Consider the following 21,511-nt stretch of genomic DNA (forward strand, 5'->3'; position numbering starts at 1 on the left):
GGGTAGATTTTAAAAAAGCATGCCTTCGCGTACTTTTATTGGTGCATCAGGCGCAAACAAAAGTACGCTGGATTTTAGTAGATACGCACGTAGTCGCGTGTATCTGCTAAAATCCTGGATCGGCGCGCGCGCAAGGCTGCCGATTTCGTGTAGCCGGCGCGCGCCGAGCCGCGCAGCCTACCTCCGTTCCCTCCGAGGCCGCTCCGAAATCGGAGCGGCCTCGGAGGTAATTCGCTTTTGCCCTCCCCTCACCTTCCCCTCCCTTCCTCTACCTAACCCACCCCCCCGGCCCTGTCTAAACCCCCCCCTACCTTTGTCGGGGGATTTACGCCTCCCGGAGGGAGAAGTAAATCCCTGCGCGCCAACGGGCCGCTAGCGCGCCGAGACGCGACCTGGGGGCGGTTCCCGGAGGGCGCGGCCACGCCCCCGGGCCGAAACTACGCTCCCGGAATGCTGCGTACCGCCCCCAAAACGCCGCGCAGATCCGACACGCCCCCCGACACGCCCCCCTCGAAAAACTCCGGGACTTACGCGAGTCCCGGGGCTCTGCGTGCGCCGGTAGGCCTATGGAACATAGGCGCACCGGCGCGCAAGGCCCTGCTCACGTAAATCCGGGCTTTTAAAATCCGCCCCTTTGTGTATAGAAATCCTGTTTGTGTTGGCGATAGGAGTATACTACTGTGGAACTGGTCAAAATGATGAGATGGACAATTAGGGAAGCTAACCAAATTGATAGTGCAATAATAATGGGAGATTTCAATTACCAATATTAACTGGGTAAATGTAACATCAGGACATGCTAGAGAGAGAAAATTCCTGGATGGAATAAATGACAATTTTATGGAGCATTCAGTTCTGGAACGAGAGGGAGCAATTTTAGATCTAATTCTCAGTGGAGACCAGGACCTATCAAGTTTGCAATTGATATATCTAATTTAGAAATATAATTCCAAAGTGTTTCCATTGTAATATTAGGTGGCTTCAATATCACAGTTCTGGAGGCCTTAGGTTTAATAATTATGGCACTATCTTGTTTTTATCCAATCCCAAGTTTTCTACCTTCGGTGTGCTTTCTTCCTTAGGAGTCAGAGGGAAACCACTAATATCTCCCAACTCAGAGATTTCAAGTGATGCCTGAACACCAGGCTCATAGGTTGTTAATTCTTTAGTCTCTCTCTGTTCTTCTCCTAAATTCTCCAGACCACTTTCAGCTTCTTGAGATATTCCTGGCCTTTCTTCGGGAAGAACCCCTTTTATACCAGGTGGAGGAGGTATTAACAGTGCCCCCGGACTTAATGAGGTCTCTTTGACCATAAGTGATACATTCCGCTCCGAATGTGCTCCTACTGCGATCTCCTCAACAGGGGTTATCTGAGTGGAACCCAGCCACTCCTTTATATTCTTCTGACCCAGCTCTGTAGCTATTGTACCAGAAGAAGGCTTTAACTTTGCCTTCCACTTGGTATGAGGCATTTTAATACTTAATTAAAGCAAATCAGGAAATTCTACAGGCTGAGGAATGAGGAGACAGGAAGTGGCAACGTTGCAAAAATAAAAAAGCTTCTCTTATGGAGGCTAATCAAGGAGAGATCAATTCTAAGAAACTTCAGGATTGGTGTCATCTATGCCAAAGGACCATGGAGACACACCAATGGACACCGAGCCATTGACATCAGCAGGGCCTTCTGCTCCATCAATGCTATTGGCAGATTAGGGGCTCCTGGGACTGGCCCTTGTCGGTCTCTTCCAGATCGAGAATATTGGGTTCGTTGTCCTGGGCCAAGTACCAAGGGAAGCCAAGGAAGCATCAGCACCGGTCATGCACGATGCATACCTGCGAAGGTTTTCATGGGTAACGATTCAGATGGACTGAACCAAATCACAGTGAATCTAGAAGATGTGGTAGACCTGATTGACAAACTGAAGTGTAATAAAACACATGGACCGGATGGTATACACCCAAGCGTTCTGAAAGAACTAAAAAATGAAATTTCAGATCTATTAGGTAAAAATTTGTAACCTATCATTAAAATCATCCATTGTACCTGATAGCTAATGTAACCCCAATATTTAAAAAGGGCTCCAGGGATGATCCGGGAAACTACAGACCGGTTAGCCTGACTTCAGTGCCAGGAAAAATAGTGGAAAGTGTTCTAAATATCAAAATCACAGAACATCTAGAAAGACATGGTTTAATGGAACAAAGACAGAATGGCTTTACCCAAGGCAAGTCTTGCCTCACAAATCTGCTTCAATTTTTGAAGAAGTTAATAAACATGTGGATAAAGGTGAACCGGTAGATGTAGTGTACTTGGATTTTCAGAAGGCGTTTGACAAAGTTTCTCATGAGAGGCTTCTAGGAAAAGTAAAAAGTCATGGGATAGGTGGCGATGTCCTTTCGTGGATTGCAAACTGGATAAAAGACAGGAAACAGAGAGTAGGATTAAATGGACAATTTTCTCAGTGGAAGGGAGTGGGCAGTGGAGTGCCTCAGGGATCTGTATTGGGACCCTTACTTTTCAATATATTTATAAATGATCTGGAAAGAAATATGACGAGTGAGGTAATCAAATTTGCAGATGATACAAAATTGTTCAGAGTAGTTAAATTACAAGTAGATTGTGATAAATTGCAGGAAGACCTTATGAGACTGGAAAATTGGGCATGGAAATGGCAGATGCAATTTAATGTGGATAAGTGCAAGGTGATGCATATAGGGAAAAATAACCAATACTATAGTTACACAATGTTAGGTTCTATATTAGGAGCTACCACCCAAGAAAGAGATCTAGGTGTCATAGTGGATAACACATTGAAATCGTTGGTTCAGTGTGCTGTGGCAGTCAAAAAAAAGCAAACAGAATGTTGGGAATTATTAGAAAGGGAATGGTGAATAAAACAGAAAATGTCATAATGCCTCTGTATCGCTCTATGGTGAGACCACACTGTGAATTCTGTGTTCAATTCTGGTCGCCGCATCTCAAAAAAGATAGTTGCAATGGAGAAGGTAAGAGAAGGGCGAGCAAAATGATAAGGGGAATGGAACAGCTCCCCTATGAGGAAAGACTAAAGAGGTTAGGACTTTTTAGCTTGGAGAAGAGACGGTTGAGGGGGGATATGATAGAGGTGTTTAAAATCATGAGAGGTGTAGAACAGGTAGATGTGAATCGGTTATTTACTCTTTCAGATAATAGAAAGATTAGGGGGCACTCCATGAAGTTAGCATGTGGCACATTTAAAATTAATTGGAGAAAGTTCTTTTTCACTCAATGCACAATTAAACTGGAATTTGTTGCCAGAGAATGTGGTTAGTGCAATTTGTGTAGCTGTGTTTAAAAAAGGATTGGATAAGTTCTTGGAGGAGAAGTCCATTACCTGCTATTAATTAAGTTGACTTAGAAAATAGCCACTACTATTACTAGCAACAGTAACATGGAATAGGCTTAGATTTTGGGTACTTGCCAGGTTCTTATGGCCTGGATTGGCCACTGTTGGAAACAAGATGCTGGGCTTGATGGAATCTTGGTCTGACCCAGTATGGCATGTTCTTATGGTTGTCGCCGGTTCCTCCGAGAAGGAAGCCCCATTGGTGCCGAAGCAGGCCCCATGGCGTGAGGTCTTCCCTCCAGCTTTGCTGGGACCGGCACTGGTGCCATCGGTGCCTAGACCCCAGGACGAAGGCCGAGCACCTAGGGACCCATCCCCTGTGCATTACAGCGAAAATGAGGTACCTTATGACCCCTGGGGGATGACACTGCAGAATCCTCTTCAGAGGACTTGGAAGGTCTCCTCCCAGAACATTCTCTTCCAGAGGAGCAAAGGAGGCCTTCCCCTTAGGATCTGACTTTCACTGGCTTTGTGCAGACGATGGCGGAAGCAATCCTGTTTCAGTTATTGACTGAGGAAGACGTCGGGCCCAAAATACTGGAGATCCTCCAGTTTCTGGAAACTCCTAAAGAGGTCGTGGCGTCCCAGTGCACAAATTCTTTAAGGAGCTGCTGTTGAGGATTTGGTAGCACCCCCTCACGGTTCCTCCTGTTAACAGAAAGGCGGATGGGGTTTAACTCGTCCAACAGACTACCAGATTCAACAGGCACCAGATGGTACACTAATGGAAGTGGTCGAATCTGCTCTCAAGAAGGTCAAGCGCTCTCTGACCCATGCCTCATGTGCCCCCGGGGAGAGAGCACAGAGCGCTGGATTCCCTGGGAGAAAGGTTTTTCAGGGAGATATGCTCATTGCCCGCATTGCCTCCTACCAGCTCTACAAGAGCCAATACTCTCACAACCTCTGGAAGCATGCACAGGAAGCAGCCGAGTGGCTACCTCAACAGCAGAAAGACACTTTCCTGCTGCAAGTGTGTCAGGGCCTGGAGTGTAGAAAATATAAAGTGCATTCCACCTACAATGTTTTTGAGATGGCATTGAGAGTCTCTGCAGCCGGAATCGATGCCCACAGAATGGCATCTCTGCAGGCCTCGGATCTCTGACGGAGGTACAGGAAAGACTCACTGACCTGCCACGTACAGGGGAAAATAACTTCAGAGAGAAGGCGAGTGATGCGGTGGCCCAGTTGCGGGATCACCATGAGATCCTCCAAAAATTCTCCGCTAGCTTTTCAGACCCACCCTCTTCAGCCAGGAGGTCTGTGAGGTATGGCTCAAGGAAGTCTTTCTACTGCCAGAGGAAGTACTATCCTCCGGCTCCTCACTCCCAGTCCCAGAAGGTGAGCTCTCGTGGCCATCCAAGGCAGCAGCGGGCTACCAAGCCCCACCTGGCACCCCAGCCAAATCCCGGGACTGTGTTTTGACTGGATCATAAGGAACATCAGCCAGCCGCCCATACCCGAGACACTGGACCCCCAGGCTATGGTTCTTTGCAAATCTGTAGCCCAGACCATTGTGTTCTGTCCATCGTCTGCCAAGGGTACTGATTGAACCTATTGGGTGTCCCGTCAAATTCTCCTCTGCCCATTTTGGGGGCATCAGGAGATACTTCTTTGGGAACTCTCTGCCCTCTTAATGGCCAGAGTGATCGAATATGTTCCATCAGGGCAAAGACGTCAGGGATTCTACTCCTGGTACTTCCTGATTCTAAAGAGGACAGGGGGACTCCGTCCCATCCTAGACCTGAGGGCCTTGAACAAGTTTCCAGGAAAAGAAATGTTCAAGATGGTTTCCCTGTGCACCCTTATTCCTCTCCTGCGAAAAGGGGACTAGCTATGCTCCCTCGATTTAAAGTATGCCTACATTCACATAGAGATCTTCCCAGGTCACAGGAAGTATATCAGATTTGTGATGCGGAAACAGCACTTCCAGTACAGAGTGTTGCTGTTTGGGCTAGCGTCGGCTCCACGTGTCTTTACCAAATGTCTGGCCATGGTGGGGGCGCACCTCCGCAGACTGGGAGTGCATGTTTTCCCTTATATGGACAATTTGCTGGACAAGAGCGCCTCTTGAGCAGGGGCAGATCGGTTCTTGCACTTGACCATTTGGGTGTTCGCGTCACTAGAGCTTGTCATCAATTACCTGGTCTCACCTCAGCCCGTCACTTCAATTGGAGTTTATAGGAGCCCTGCTAGATATGGCTCAGGCAAAGCCCTTCTTGCCACATGCCAGGGCGGTCACCTTGGCATACATAGTGGAGGTAATTCAACAGAGCCAGCAGGTGTCGGTCCAGCACATGTTGAAGCTGCTAGGTCATATGGCCACAACCGTCAATGTCACTCCTTTGGCATGTTTGCATATACAGAGTCCAATGAACCTTAAGGTTGCAGTGGCGCCAGGCCACCCAGAACTTTCAGGACTGCATGTATATCACGCCATCCTTCTGTGACACCTTGTCCTGGTGGTGTGTCCTTTCCAGTTTGGAGCAGGGAATATCTTTCCAGAATCCCCCTACCCAATTTGTCCTTACCACAGATGCATCCACCCTGGGGTGGGGTGTCCATGTAGAAGGGCTCTGCACCCAAGGTCTGTGGTCTGCTCAGGAAGTAAAGTGTCAGATCAACTTCCTGGAGCTCTGGGTGATCATGTACGCTCTGTGGGCTTTCTGGGATCGGCTGTCCAACAAAATTGTCATGATCCAAACAGACAACCAAATTACCATGTGGTTTGTCAACAAGCAGGGAGGCATGGGGCATACTTCCTGTGTCAGGAAGCGGTACAGATCTGGTCCTATGCTCCGTTCCATGGGATCGTGCTCTGGGCCATGTTCCTGGCCAGAATGGAGAACAACATAGTGGACAAACGGATTTGGACCTTCAGACTCCATGAGTGATCACTCCACCAGGGGGTAGCGAACCGGATCTTCCGCCTCTGGGGAAACCCAGATGTGGACTTGTTTGTGTCCCCCCTGCAACAGGAAGGTGACTCAGTTCTGTTCCCTGTACAGGTCAGATGGCAAACCAGCCTCAGATGCCTTTGTCTGCCATTGGGGCAAGGGTCTTCTGTACATGTAACCTCCAAAAAGACTCTCCTGAAGCTCAGACAAGACCAAGGGACCATGATCCTCATAGCCCCCCATTAGCCGAGACAGGTCTAGTTCCCACACCTACGGGAGTTGTCCTTACAGGAACTAATCAGTCTGGGAACTTCCCCAGATCTCATCACTCAGGATTAGGGCAGGCTACATCAACCCATCCTCCAGGCCCTGTCACTCACAGACTGGATATTGAGAGGCTGATCCTGCAGCCACTTGATTGTTTTGACGATGTGACTTGGGTCCTGGTAGCTTCTCGAAAGCCTTCCACTACGAAGTCCTAAGGACTAAAGTGGGGGAGGTTTTCCATGTGGTGCGAGCAAAAGGCACTAGATCCTTTCTCCTGCTCCAAATCAAATCTGCTTGATTACCTTATGCACCTGTCGGAAGCTAGCTTAAAAACCAACTCCGTTAGGGTTCATCTGAGTGCTATTGGAGCATATCACCAAGGTGTAGATTATACACCCATCTCTGTATAGCCCATAGTTGTATGCTTCATGTTGAGCCTGCTTCAGTTGAAGCCTCCCCTAAGGCCTTTTGCAGTGTCTTGGGATCTCAGTGTGGTGCTCGCCCTGCTGATGAAAGCTCCTTTTGAGCCACTGCACACCTGTGACCTAAAGTACCTGAGCTGGAAGGTCATATTTTAAGTGCCGGTCACTTCAGCGCGCAAGGTCAGCGAGCTCCAGGCTTTAGTGACTTATCCACCTTCTAGCAAGTTTTATGATGACAGGGTGGTCTTGAATATGCACCCTAAGTTCTTGCCTAAGGTGGTGATGGATTTCCATCTTAACAAGTTAATTGTCCTGCCAGCATTCTGTCCCAGAACCCATTTGCATCAAGGCAAACGAGCACTGCACAGTTAGTTTGGATTGCAAGAGAGCCTTAGCCTTCTTCCTGCAGTGGACAGAAGCCCATAGACAGTCCACCCATCTTTTCATTTCTTTTGTTAGGAATAGGTTGGGAGTTGCCATTGCCAAACAGACACTATCCAATTGGCTAGCAGATTGCATCTCCTTCTGCTATACCCAGGCAGGACTGCATCTTGGGGTCAAGTCAAGGCTCATTTTGTTAGCCATGGCAACGTCTGTGGCCCACTTGCAAGCAGTTCCCGTGGAGGAGATCTGCATGGCTGAGATGTGGAGTTCTCTCCACACATTCACATCACACTACTGTCTGGATAGGGATGGCCAACGTGACTGTAGGTTCAGCCAGTCTGTCCTTCAGAACCAGTTTGAGGTATAGAATCCAACTCTCCCCACCTAGGGTCGTTGTTTGGATTCAGGCTGTCTCCCCCTCTGATACCAACAGTGTCATGATTATTGTGCCCGTTGGTACCTGGTTGGTGCTTGTTGGTCCATTTTTGTGTTGTGGAGCAGCCTGTAGCTAGGGCATCCTGCTTGTCCTAGAAGAAAACAAGAGTTGCTTCTCTGTAACAAGTGTTCTCCTTGGACAGCAGGATGTTAGTCCTCAAGAAACCCATCTGCCACCCCACAGAGTTGGGTTTTCCTATGGTTTATTATTTTATTTATATCGTAATTCTATGATACGAGACTGAAGAGGGAACCTGCATGGATTAGGGCATGCTGGGCATGCTCAGTGTGCCTAGTCAAAGTTCCAGAAACTTTGGCATAGGTTTTCCGTGCCAGGATCCATCCGATGATGTCACCCATGTGTGAGGACTAACATCCTGCTGTCCTTGGAGAACACCTGTTATAGGTAAGCAACTCTCCTATCTGTCACACAGGAATGGGTTTTTTTCTATTTTTGATCCTGCTCTTTGGAACACCCTGTTGCTGTCTCTGCATCTCAAGCAGGACACTAAGCTATCCAGAAAATAATTTAAAGCCTTTTCTGGGGAGAGAAAACAAGATGGCGCCCTGAGAGGGTGTATTGTCATTTGCTCCGGATCTAAGATTTCGTTTAAAAGCTTCACAGCGATATTTCTTTATTATAAATGCCTCATAAGAGAAAAGGTAAAGTCCGGGTCTTTCCACCCGACCCGGACATTGCTGCCGGACAGCGCTTGAGATCCGATTTTGCCCTCCAACCACTGCAATTGAGGGCGTCTATCCCCACTGGAGAGCAGGCGAGAGGAGAGCCTTACTCACCTGGGGAACTTTCATTGAGCCCTCCGGATCCCAGAATGCCAGTGAGAACATTGCCCCTAACGATCCTCTGAGGAGATGAGGCGCATTCCGATGACATCATCGGGCAAAATCTATTGGGTGGCCCAGACGTCGACCGAGCGGGTGGAGAGGCAGGAGATACTCCGAAACCTCGTGGGTCTGAAGTGCTGAGAGAAGGGGGAGGCAGGGCAGCAGACACCCCTAGAACAACGGGAGAGCCGGGTGATGTCGTCGGTCTTGGGGTAAGAATCCTCTCCCAGCAATTAACCAAACCGGCGGTTATTACCCTCGATAATATCTGGGAACTCATGGTGAGGATGTCTTAAAAGCTAGATAATCAAACCCTGAAGCTGGATGAAATAGCGGCTAAGGTAGGGGTGTTGGAACAGGACACAAACCAAAAATTTGATGAACAAGATAATTCATTAAAGAAAATGAATGATGATATAAAAAGCCTCCAAAATGCCAACGCTACAATGGTCCTAGAAAGAATTTCATCTTTAAGAAGGTTGGAGTCAATTGAAAACTATATGAGACATTTAAATCTAAGACTTTTACATTTTCCTATTGTATCGGGGGAAATTCCTTTGTTATCTTTCAAGAAGTATGCATTGGAGGTTTTAAAGATTCCTCAGGAAGAGATACCAGCTATAAAGAAATGTTTTTTCTTGCCTAAAAGAAGCAGCACATCTTTAGTATTTTCTCCTCAAGGATCAGGTTTTCAGAATCTGACTGATTACCTAGAAAATCCAAATGTAGAAATTATGGATCGTGCAGTGCTTTTTGTCTCTCTTTTTTATGAAACAGCTGTTTCTCTGATTATGAAGAATTATTTTAAAAATATAAATGTGTTATTTTGTGGGGGTCTTGTTCGTGTATACCCAGACTTAGCTAAGTCTACACAGCAGCGTAGAAAATAATTCCTATTTATGAGAGCTGAGACCTTAGCATTAGGAGGTAGCTTTAAATTACGCTATCCCTGTAAATGCATTATCCAACTGGCCAGAAATACCTATGTTTTCTTCTTACCAGACCAGTTGAGGGGTTTCTTAGCTGGCAGGAGACCTCCCGATGAGGATTAAGGGGTTGAACAATAAATAGGATGGTTAAGGGCACCTACATTTGTAAAAGTTTCCAGTTATAAACTCCTCAAAGTTTCTTTTCTCTCCCGATTTCCTATGTATAAAAGATTTTTAAATAGGAATGTATGGTTTTGTTGTGTTAAAAATGGGCTAGTTTGCCTCAGGTTATGTGATTATTATATCTCTGTAATTTCCAATACAAATGTTTGTATATTTGTTTAAAAAGATGATAACAAATTTAAAAAAAAGCCTTTCCTTTTACAGAGGCATTCTAGTAATTTGTTCCAGCATAGAAACACATTATTTTTTTCTTGTCACACAGTAAATGTAATTTTGCTTGTTTTATGTTTTTAATTTTATGAATTGTTTTTATGTACCCCTTCCCTGGATTTTTCTGGAGGGGCGGGTGCAATTCTGGTCATCACATTTTGAAAAGAATATAGCTGCACTGGAGAACATGCAGAGCAGGGCAACCAAAATGATAAGGGGCGTGGAACGGCTGCCCTATGAGGAAAGGCTAAAGAAGCTGTTCAGTTTGGAGATGACGACTGAGGGGGGATATGATAGAAGTCTACAAAATCATGAAAAGATTTGAACAAGTTAATGTAAATTGGTTATTTACTCTCTCAGATAATAAAAGGACCAGGGGGCATTCCATGAAGTTAGCAAGTTGCTCCTTTAAAACAAATCGAAGAAAATTATTTTTCACTCAGCACAAAGTTAAACTCTGGAATTCATTGCCAGAGGATGTGGTTACAGCAGTTAGTGTAACTGGGTTTAAAAAAGGTTTGGATAAGTTCCTAAAGGAAAAATCCATAAACTGCTATTACAGTAATTAATAAGCAATAGTAGTTTGTGATTTATCTAATGTTTGGGTACTTGCTAGGTACTTGAGACTTGGATTGGCCACTGTTAGAAACTGGATATTGGACTTCATGGACCCTTGGCCTGACCCAGTATGGCATATCTTATGTTCTTATGTTATGTTCTTAAATAATAATATTAAATAGAATAATGCTGTAACATAATAAAATATGGAAAAAGTGAAGGGGTTGAATACTTTCTGAATACACTGTACATTAACAACAATGTTGTGTGGCACATCAGCTTTCATGAGATAGGCATTGCGGACATGGAGAGGATTCATATGGCTAAAAGAGGAGTTTCTTCAGAAGTACTAAAAGTCTCTCTACCAAATTTAAAACAAAGGGAGAGAGGGAGCAGAGACAAACATGAAGTCATCACAATTGACCATCTCCCTCTACTTACAAGTGCAGGAGAAGGAAGAAGTTGGTGTGGTGCGAGCAGCTGGCTCAGTTAGTTCCCTTGGCTATCTAATGTGGCTTTAGACTGCCCCCACTACTGCTGCAGCCAGCACTCAGGGTTAGTCAAATCCAGTGCTCATTGCATGCTGTCCACATATCTCTCAGCCTGGGGATAAGACAGAGGTTGGAAGGACAAAGACAAGGGAAGATGAGGATGTACTGTTTGCACTGCATGTGCTGCACAAAGCAGGGCCCAGCTATCCATGGTCTGCATGCTGCCTATTAATTACCATACTCTGGGGCTCATGCTGTAGCTAGGAAAAAGAGGCATGCATCATGTATATATTGTCAGAAAGGAGCTCCTATATGTTTAAGAGCTACCACTTGTGTCTCTTCTTGCTTTTTTGAGGTGCTGAGAGCAGAGCCCAAGTGCTGGCCTGGATCTATGCTTCAGGCATTGGTGATTTACACACACACACGCTCTTGCATGTTCACTCACACGCTCATGCACTCAGAAAAGCGCGCTCTTGCTCACTCAGTCACACACATATGCTCCCTCTTCACCTCTGGCGTACACAAGCCCACCTTCAGTCCATACAGCTGACAGGACGACTCCTCTTTCCTCCTAGGGCATGGGCCAATGCTGCTCCTGTTCCTTCTGGCCATAGTGATTGTATCTCTTTTCCACATGCCATAGACGCACATGACCGACCTTCCTCTTCTAGGTCCATGCAGGAGTTGCAATCCTGCCACTGGAAACAGCTTAAGTACTGGCAAGCTGGTTGAAAGAGTTTTAAAGAAGGGAAAGAGAAAATTTGAAGAGATGTTTGCCATGGAAGCAAAAACTCATAATAAAAAGTTTTTCAATTACATTTGAAGCAAAAAGCCTGTGAGAAAGTCAGTTGGATCATTAAATTATGATTAAGGGGTAAAAAGGGCACTTAGGGAAGACAAGGCCATAATGGAAAGACTAAATTAATTCTTTGCTTCACTCTTTACTGAGGAAGATACCCATACCAGAAATATTTGAAGGTGATGATTCAAAGGAAATGAAACAAATCTCAGTGAACTTGGAAGATGTACAAACTATAGTGTAGCACAGGGGTGGGCAATTCCGGTCCTGCAGCCCTCGAGGACCGGACTTGCCCACCCCTGGTGTAGCATATCACCTGGACCAGATAGTATACATCCCAGAGTACTGAAAGAACTGAGAAATGAAATTGCAGACCTACTATTAGTAATTTGTTAACTATTATTAATTGTCTATGGTACCTGAAGATTGGCATTACGCTGGTCACCCTTCAATCTTAAAAAGGGTTCTGGGGTGATCCAGGAAACTACAAACCAGTGAGCCTGACATCGGTGCTGGGCAAAATGGTAGAACCTATGCTAAAGAACAAAATTACGGAACATATAGATAGTCATAGTTTAATGGAAAAAAGCCAACATGGATTTAGCTAAGAACATAAGAACATAAGAAATTGCCATACTGGGTCAGACCAAGGGGCCATCAAGCCCAGCATCCTGTTTCCAACAGTGGCCAATCCAGACCATAAGAACCTGGCAAGTACCCAAAAACTAAGAGGTAGATCTTTAAAAAGTGCGGGCGTGCGTACTCCCGTTCACGCAACTGGCGCAAACAAAAGTATGCCGGATTTCACAAGATACGTGCATAGCCTATAAAATCCGGGGTCGGTGCGCGCAAGGCTGCGCAAAATCGGCAGCCTGTGCGCGCCGAGCCGCACAGCCTGCCTCCGTTCCCTCCGAGGCCACTCCGAAATCGGAGCGGTCTCGGAGGGACTTGTCTCACCAATCTGCTACATTTGTTGGAAAGCGTGAATAAAAATATGGCTAAAGGTGAGCCAGTTGATATAGTATGTCTAGATTTCCAGAAAGCATCTGACAAAGTCCCTCATGAAAGATTTTTAAGAAAATTAAAAAAGTCATGGGATAGGAAGCAATATCCTGTTGTGGGTTGGGATCTAGTTAAAAGATAGGAAACAGAGAGTAGGGCTGAATGATCGGTTTTCTCACTGGAGAAAGGTGAATAGTAGAGTGCCCCAGGAATCTGTTCTGGGACATATTTTAACATCTTTATTAATGCCCCCCCCCCCATGGATCTTGTCGTTGATTTGGCCTAAGCCGCGCCATCCTATCGCTTGCCTCCAGCAGCAGAATGCTTTGAGTCACTCCCTGTGTCTTGAGATATACTAGATTTTTTAATCTATTTTACTTTGGGTGTCCTGTATTAACCAAAATTGCTTTAGGTTTGTATCATTTTTGTTCTCTTCTAATTATATTTATGGTTTAATCATTGTTCGATGTTAATTTTGTACTCCACCTAGCAGGATTTGATTATTATAGGCAGATTCTAAATATTTTAAATAAAATAATAAATAAAATAATATTCATGTTGAATTTACATGTAAGATTGTGACCCTTTCTATACAAATTTTTTTTTTTTCATGCCACAGGTTAGAGGAAATTCCTCCAACTTGCCCTTTGCATGTTATAGTTAAGGAAATCATATTCTTGGTATCAAAAATATCCCTTGTTCTTGAATTGCTTTTAAGGTGTTTATCAGTGGAACTAAATCTGAATGCAAACCACTGCTTCATAGAATTCTGCAGAACAGGAGGCTGTGCAACCTTCTGGCTCCTTACTTTACCCCAGTTGCCTCACCAGATGAGTTTGTAAGTTTGTATGAAAAGGTGGTGCAGACCTTCGATGTGGACAACAGTGATGTCATTTTCATGTTGCTAACTAAGGTAGTGTATCTAAATATGTTCTAATTGATTATAATTACATGGATCATCCCTAAGCTGATTTTAGTAGAGAAAATTGCATTTCCCTTAGGTAAGAAGTGTGATATTATGCTTTTCGATGTCACAAATTCAAAATATAGTATCTCAAATGGTACTTCAAGGGTGATTTTCAAATGCATTTCCTTGCGGAGAACACTAATTTATGTGCAAAAGTGGGGTTTTATACAATTGCCCACCTGATGTATGAGTAGACTTGCACCATATGTCATGTTCATTCATAATTTACCTGGATTGTATGGAGATGATTTTGTGGGTAGTGTTGGGAGTGGAATTTTCACTTATGCTCATACTTTTCAAAATTAAAAAGTATGCATGTAAATTTACATGGGAAATTGTATTTGTGTGGATAGCAGCTGTAACCTTTGGGGATACTTTCGTTGGGTAATTTTTAAAATGAACATAGATGTGTATGTTCCTTTTGAACTTTGGTGCATGTAATTGCTGCAGAAATTACCCATGATATTACCAAATTACCCTCCCTGCAATTGATTATGATAAGATGTATTTTATCATGTAGAGATATTTTCACTGCTTTGATATACTAAATAAGCAGCTGCTAAATGATAAGTGATAAAGGATCTGATATCTGCGCAACATGCGCCATAAGGTATCTTATAATGATTATCAAATGTGTAATTTGTAAGCTTACATGGAAACGCTAGTCAAGTTTGCATGTTACTTGGATAACCTGCATAGCCATATAAACAAGCTTACTAGGATAAACAGAAGCGTAGAAGTATGTGAAACACTGTGGAGAGGGTGATGTACATGTATCATGTTAGCTATCCTTAAGGTAACTTTAATGAGTGAATCAGATATAGTGCTACAGCCCCGACCATTCTAAAGAGAAATTTCCTAGCATGTAGTCAGATGGACTCAGGACCAGTGGGTTTATGCCAGTGGTGTAGCCACGGGTGAGCCATGGCCCACCCACTTTGGGCTCAGGACCACCCAACCGGAAGAGGCCTGTTGGAGCAATGCCATCACAGGATCCCATCCCCGCGACAGTGCAGAGGACAGCTGGAACTGAAATGCTGCCACGGGATCCCATCACTGCAACAGTGAAGAGGAGGGTCGGAGCTGCAATGCCGCTGCAGGATCCCATTCCCATGGCGGCAAAGAGGAGGGCCAGAGCTGCAATGTGTGTGTGTGTGTGGGTGAGAATGGGAGCTTGTATGTGTGGGTGAGAATAGGAACTTGAATGTATGTATGTATGTGTGTATGTGTGGGTTAGAATGGCAGCTTGAATGTGTGTATGTGGATGAGAATGGGAGTCTGGATATGTGGGGAGGTTAGAATGGGAGCTTGAATGTGTGTATGTAGGTGAGATCTTGTGTATGTGTAGAGAATGTGAGCTTGTGTGTGTGTGTGGGAGAGCATATGAGAGAGCTTGTGTGTTTGAGGGAGTCTGTGAGAGAAAGCATGTGTGTGAGGGAGGAAAACAGTAGGAGAAGAGAGACACTGAAAAGGAATTAGGAAATGAGCGACAAGGGAAAAATGGGAAAAAGTGATGTGACCAACTGATGAGAAAAATACAAAGAACAGACGAAGGTAAAAAAAATATATATTTTGAGATTTTAGCAATTGAAATATGCCATCTTTGGGAATGTGCATTTCTTATATTTTTGTACTTTACTTTTTCTTCAGTATTCCACTGTTCAGAGTCTAGTTATTTCTTTTAGGTAAGGGTCAGTCGCTGTTTTGTCCGTGTGTATGTGACTGAAATGCAGTATTTCTGCAAGCGTGTAGTTTCTCTGTAGCAGCCCAGCTTTTCTGTTACTCCAGTAGGTGAATTATTAATGTTCTAGGGCCTGGTGTAGTATTTGTATTGCTGCTTTTTCATAAGGTTGCTGTTATTTGAGTCCTGAGAGTCGGTGCTGTGACTGTATAGTATGGCAAGGTTCTAGATGTCTCTTTTTTTACAGGAGTTTGCGTTACTTCACAAAATAGCAGTGGATAGATATTTTTTGTTGAGATGACACCAGAATTTGAATTTTTTTTTTATGTTGGTTGTTAATGTAAATTGTTAAAGCTGTGCTCTTCACCTATTCTGATGATTGATGATATTTTGTTGTAGCTATAGTGTTCTCACAGGACAAGCAGGATGGTTGTCCTCACAAATGGGTGACATCGAGGATGGAGCCCACCACGGAAAACTTCTGTCAAAGTTTAACAGAACTTTGACTGGCCCCTACTGGGCATGCCCAGCAAGGCACTGACCCTGCAGCCAGCAGGGGTCTCCCTTCAGTCTTCTTTTTTCCGCGCAGCAGTTGCCACGCGGTGAAAGGAGCTCTCTTACCACGTTCCTGACAGGAATTTGGAAATTAATTTCCTAAGAAAATTTGCCCCTCAGGGGTCTCCCTTCGACAAATTTTTGTCAACTTTACGGAATCCGGTAAGTTTTTTGCCATTTTCCATCGACTACCGTCGATTTTGGCCCTCGAGGCCTGTTGGCACTTACCGATCCCCAGGCTAAATTTTGGCTTACAGCCATGGCAACGGGGTTCCGTCGTTGTCCAGATTGCACCCGGACTATGTCAATCACAGACCCCCACAGGGTTTGTGTTATGTGTTTGGGTAGTGAGCATGATGTCCTGACTTGCACCAAATGTGCCTTAATGACACCCAAAGGTCGCAAAGCCAGGATGGAGAAGATGGGGCTCCTCTTCCATGCACCCACCCCAACGCCATAGATAGCATCGACGTCATCGGAACCGGCACCGTCGAAGTTGCACCATCACCGTCAACCCTCCGGTGACCGTCCGCCATCGATCGCTTCTCGGCCGTCGACTCCCGTCCCTTCCCCGGATGGGCGAGGGGATCGGAAAGAAAAGCATCGCCATCGACGGCACAAGTCTCGGCCTGTCGAGGATCCACAGCCATCGACCTCCGCTCAAGCCGAGCCACCGACTAAGAAGCCGCGATCAGACCGGACACCCTCCACGTCTCGTTCGCAGGCACTGAGGAAACCCTCACCCTCTCGGGGTGTGGGGGCCGTGATCCCACCGGTTACGGTGGTCCCTCCGGCCTTGCCTCAGCCTCCCTCTCCCGTCGAGCCGGGTATTGTTACCCCTGGTCTCCGGGCAGAACTGGACCGGCTGGTCCAGGAGGCCATCGAGAAAGCGATGAAGAAATTACAACCTCCATCGGCACCGTCTCCGGCACCGGTTCCGGCACCGCCTCCGGCACCGACGCCGGCACCGACTTCGCCACCGAGGAGGGAATCGACCACCGAGCCGTTGGTGCAAGCTCTAGCACCTCTACTGCACCGCATGGAGGCACTTATGACGGCCCTTCCATCGGTAATTCCAGTACCATCGACAACACCACCGTCTCCGACTGGATTCTCATCGGCAGGAGAAACACCGTTCCGAATTCCCCCTTCCGGGGTGGTTCCATCGGTACCTTCTGGTATATCTCCACCGATTTATCCTTCGGCTCCATCGATTCCGCGTCCGGCACCGATTCCATTGGCAGCGCCGAAGCCCTCGATGCCATTCCTAGTTCCACCTGCAGCACCGATTCCATCTAGATTTCCATCGATGCCTTCAGAGCCTCAACCAGGTCCTTCAGGGCTTCAAGTCCCACATGATCCCTACGATACCTGGGGTGATGATGATGATACATCTTCTGACACAGATTTGCCTTCACCACCATCTCCTACAGAGAGTAGAAAAAGATCTCCTCCTGAGGATCTCTCTTTCATTAATTTTGTAAAAGAGATGTCAGAAGTTGTACCTTTTCAGTTACAATCTGAAGCCGATGACAGACACCAGATGATGGAACTACTCCAATTTCTGGATGCTCCAAAAATCATCGCTTCCATCCCTATTCACCAGGTGTTTTTGGATCTGCTAAAGAAAAACTGGGAATCTCCTTCATCTATTTCACCAGTTAACAAAAAAGCTGACTCCACATATCTTGTCCAGTCAGCACCAGGTTTTCAAAAGCCTCAACTGGATCATCGTTCTGTTGTGGTTGAGTCTGCGCAGAAGAAGGCCAAACGTCTTAAGCCACACTCTTCCACTCCACCTACCAAGGACAATAAATTCCTGGATAGTGTGGGACGAAAAGTATATCATGGAGCTATGTTGATTTCACGCATAGCTTCATATCAACTTTACATGACTCAATACAACAGAGCCATCCTTAAGCAGATACAAGACTATGCTGACACGTTGCCGGATCAGTACCAATCACAGCTTCAAGCCCTTCTTCATAAAGGATTTGAGGCAGGGAAGCACGAGATTAGAACTGCCTACGACATATTCGATGCTTCCACAAAAGTTTCAGCCACAGCCAGCCAGACGTTGGGCTTGGTTAAAGGCGTCTAACCTTCGCCCAGAGGTCCAGGATCGTCTTGCTGATCTACCCTGCTTAGGCGACAATTTGTTTGGAGAACAAATTCAACAGATTGTGGCAGAGTTAAAAGATCACCATGAGACGTTGAAACAACTCTCGTCTGTCCCACCTGACGTGTCCTCCAAGCAACCACCAAAGAAGGACTCTAAGAAGTCGTTCTTTCGACCACGTCGCTATTATCCTCCATCAGCTAGGCCTCGTCCTGCACGGTCCTCCAACAGGCCTCAGCCTCGCCAGCCAAGAAAGCAAAGACCTACTGTAGCCCCACCTCCTGGGCCTGCGGCGGGCCTTTGACTTCCCTCTACTGAGCACATGCCAGATCCCTCTTCCATACATCCCTGTGGGGGGTCGACTGTTCCACTTCTTACACCGTTGGAAACAGATCACCTCAGATCACTGGGTGTTAGCAATTATCGCACAGGGTTACCACCTCAACTTCATGGCTCTCCCGCCAGACTCCCCGCCCCTTCAGGCATGGAGTCTCACCAGCCAGTTGACTCAATTACAACAAGAAGTATCCCTTCTTCTACAATCAAATGCTATAGAACCCGTCCCTCCCTGTCAACAAGGGACAGGATTCTATTCCAGATACTTCCTAATACCAAAGAAATCAGGGGGGCTACGTCCCATTCTGGACCTTCGGGCCCTCAACAAGTACCTTCAAAAAGAAAAGTTCAAGATGGTAACCCTGGGCGCACTGCTCCCTCTGCTGCAAAAGGGGGATTGGCTGTGCTCTCTCGACCTCAAGGACGCTTATACCCACATTGCCATAACACCATCTCATCGCAAGTATCTGAGTTTTCTGGTAGGCCGCGACCATTATCAGTACCGGGTACTACCTTTCGGTCTGGCATCTGCTCCACGAGTCTTTACCAAATGTCTCATAGTGGTAGCAGCATTCCTCAGGAAGGAAGGTGTCCACGTCTACCCCTATCTGGACGATTGGCTAATCAGGGCCTCTACCCCTCAGATTGCTCAATCCTCCCTAAAATTGACAATTCACACACTCCTTTCCTTAGGGTTTCTTGTCAATTACGAGAAATCTTGCTTAGTCCCATCTCAAACCTTATCTTTCATTGGGGCAGACTTGGACACCTTACAGGCAAAGGCTTACCTTCCGCTGCAGCGGGTCCAAACTCTCATGTCCCTAGCTCGCCAGCTCCAGTCTCAGGACACGGCCACGGCTCGCCAATTCCTCATTCTCCTAGGACACATGGCATCCTCAGTTCAAGTCACTCCCATGACCCGACTAGCCATGAGAGTAACACAATGGACTCTGCGACACCAATGGATTCAAGCTTCTCAGCGCCTGTCCTCCATAGTCGCAGTTACACAAGCGCTTCGCCTGTCTTTAACCTGGTGGACGACTCAAATCAATCTCCTTCAGGGCTTACCTTTTCTCCTACCAGATCCACAAGTAATCCTGACCACCGACGCTTCCCACATCGGTTGGGGGGCTCATGTGGACGATTTCCAAACCCAAGGGTTATGGTCACCAGAGGAAGCCGAACACCAGATAAATTTTTTGGAACTTCGAGCAATTCGTTACGCGCTCAGAACGTTCAAAGATCGTCTTTCGAATCAGATAATCTTAATCCAGACAGACAACCAAGTGGCCATGTGGTACATAAACAAGCAGGGAGGCACAGGCTCTTTCCTTCTGTGTCAGGAAGCTGCGCAGATTTGGGCAGAAGCCCTCTCCCACTCCATGTACCTCAGGGCCACTTACCTGCCGGGAGTAGACAATGTATTGGCAGATCAGCTGAGCCGGGTCTTCCAACCACACGAGTGGTCACTCGATCCTCTGGTAGCGACCTCTCTATTTCACAAGTGGGGTTCTCCCCACATAGATCTCTTTGCGTCCCCTCAGAACCACAAAGTAGACAATTACTGCTCTCTCATTCGGAGCCACCACTCTCGGCCGAGGGATGCCTTCTCCCTCAAGTGGACATCAGGTCTGCTCTATGCATTCCCTCCACTTCCTCTTCTGTCAAGGACTCTCGTGAAGCTTCGCCAGGACGGAGGAACCATGATCCTGATAGCACCCCACTGGCCACGCCAGGTGTGGTTTCCCATTCTTCAGGATCTCTCCATCCGCAGGCACATCCCTCTGGGAACGGATCCGCATCTGCTCACTCAGAACGACGGATGCCTCCTCCATCCCAACCTCCAAGCCTTGTCCCTGACAGCATGGATGTTGAAAGGTTAGTCCTTCAGCCTTTTAACCTTTCGGATTTGGTTTCTCGTGTCCTGATAGCTTCACGAAAGCCCTCCACCAGAAGATCCTATTCGTATAAATGGAAAAGGTACACATCTTGGTGCACTTCCCAGTCCCTTGATCCCCTTTCCTGTCCAATCTCTAAGTTCTTGGATTATTTATGGCATCTATCGGAATCGGGTCTTAAAACCTCTTCCATTAGGATGCATGTCAGTGCAGTAGCCGCTTTCCATAAAGGCATACAGGGTGTCCCTATTTCAGTACAACCCCTGGTAACACGCTTTCTTAAAGGCTTGCTCCATCTGAAGCCACCCTTACGTCCTCCGGCCCCATCTTGGGACCTTAATCTGGTTCTTGGTCGGCTAATGAAACCACCTTTCGAACCTCTACACTCCTGTGAATTAAAGTATCTCACATGGAAGGTATTATTTCTTTTAGCTGTCACTTCAGCTCGTAGGGTTAGTGAGTTACAGGCCTTAGTCACCTATCCGCCTTACACTAAACTCCTGCAGGACCGGGCGGTACTCCGCACTCACCCTAAATTTTTACCTAAGGTAGTATCGGAGTTTCACATTAATCAATCCATCATACTACCTATCTTTTTTCCCAGGCCCCACTCCAACTCCGGAGAACAGACTCTGCATACCCTAGACTGTAAACGGGCTCTAGCATTCTATCTAGACCGTACAGTTTCTCACAGGAAGAGCACTCAATTATTCGTCTCTTTCCATCCTAACAAGTTAGGACAACCTGTGGGTAAACAGGCTCTATCCTCCTGGTTGGCGGACTGCATTTCTTTTTGCTATCAGCAAGCTGGCATTCCTTTTCAAGACCGTGTAAAAGCACACTCTGTGAGGGCCATGGCGACTTCGGTGGCACACCTTCGATCGGTGCCGCTTCCTGACATCTGCAAAGCTGCAACCTGGAGTTCTCTCCATACTTTTGCAGCCCACTATTGTTTGGACAAAGCTGGAAGACAGGACTCCATCTTCGGCCAATCTGTCTTGCGTAACCTTTTTCCAACATGATGTACCAACACCCTTCTACCTTCCCGGTAGGGTGCGGATGCCCTTACCAAATTCCACCCCAGTTGTTGTGCCTCTTGCACGTCGTTGGGTGCATTTGGTGCAAGTCAGGACATCCTCAGCTCGGTA

The 21,511-nt window shown here is 46.3% G+C and overlaps 1 protein-coding gene and 1 long non-coding RNA gene across 2 annotated transcripts in view; one reads left to right on the forward strand and one right to left on the reverse strand.

Moving 5' to 3' along the window:
* The window catches only part of EPG5 (ectopic P-granules autophagy protein 5 homolog), a 335,394-nt gene that overhangs the window by 225,867 nt on the left and 88,016 nt on the right, over positions 1-21,511 (forward strand). The window contains exon 30 of the mRNA XM_029580866.1: positions 13,526-13,720. Within this exon, the coding sequence (XP_029436726.1) occupies positions 13,526-13,720 (195 nt within the window). The remainder of the gene's footprint in view (positions 1-13,525; positions 13,721-21,511) is intronic.
* The window catches only part of LOC115078160, a 123,329-nt gene that overhangs the window by 11,993 nt on the left and 89,825 nt on the right, over positions 1-21,511 (reverse strand). The window contains exon 2 of the long non-coding RNA XR_003853079.1: positions 11,538-11,730. This is a non-coding gene — a long non-coding RNA (uncharacterized LOC115078160). The remainder of the gene's footprint in view (positions 1-11,537; positions 11,731-21,511) is intronic.

This window comes from Rhinatrema bivittatum, chromosome 1 (assembly GCF_901001135.1).
Source record: "Rhinatrema bivittatum chromosome 1, aRhiBiv1.1, whole genome shotgun sequence".
In the NCBI taxonomy this organism is placed as follows: Eukaryota; Metazoa; Chordata; class Amphibia; order Gymnophiona; family Rhinatrematidae; genus Rhinatrema; species Rhinatrema bivittatum.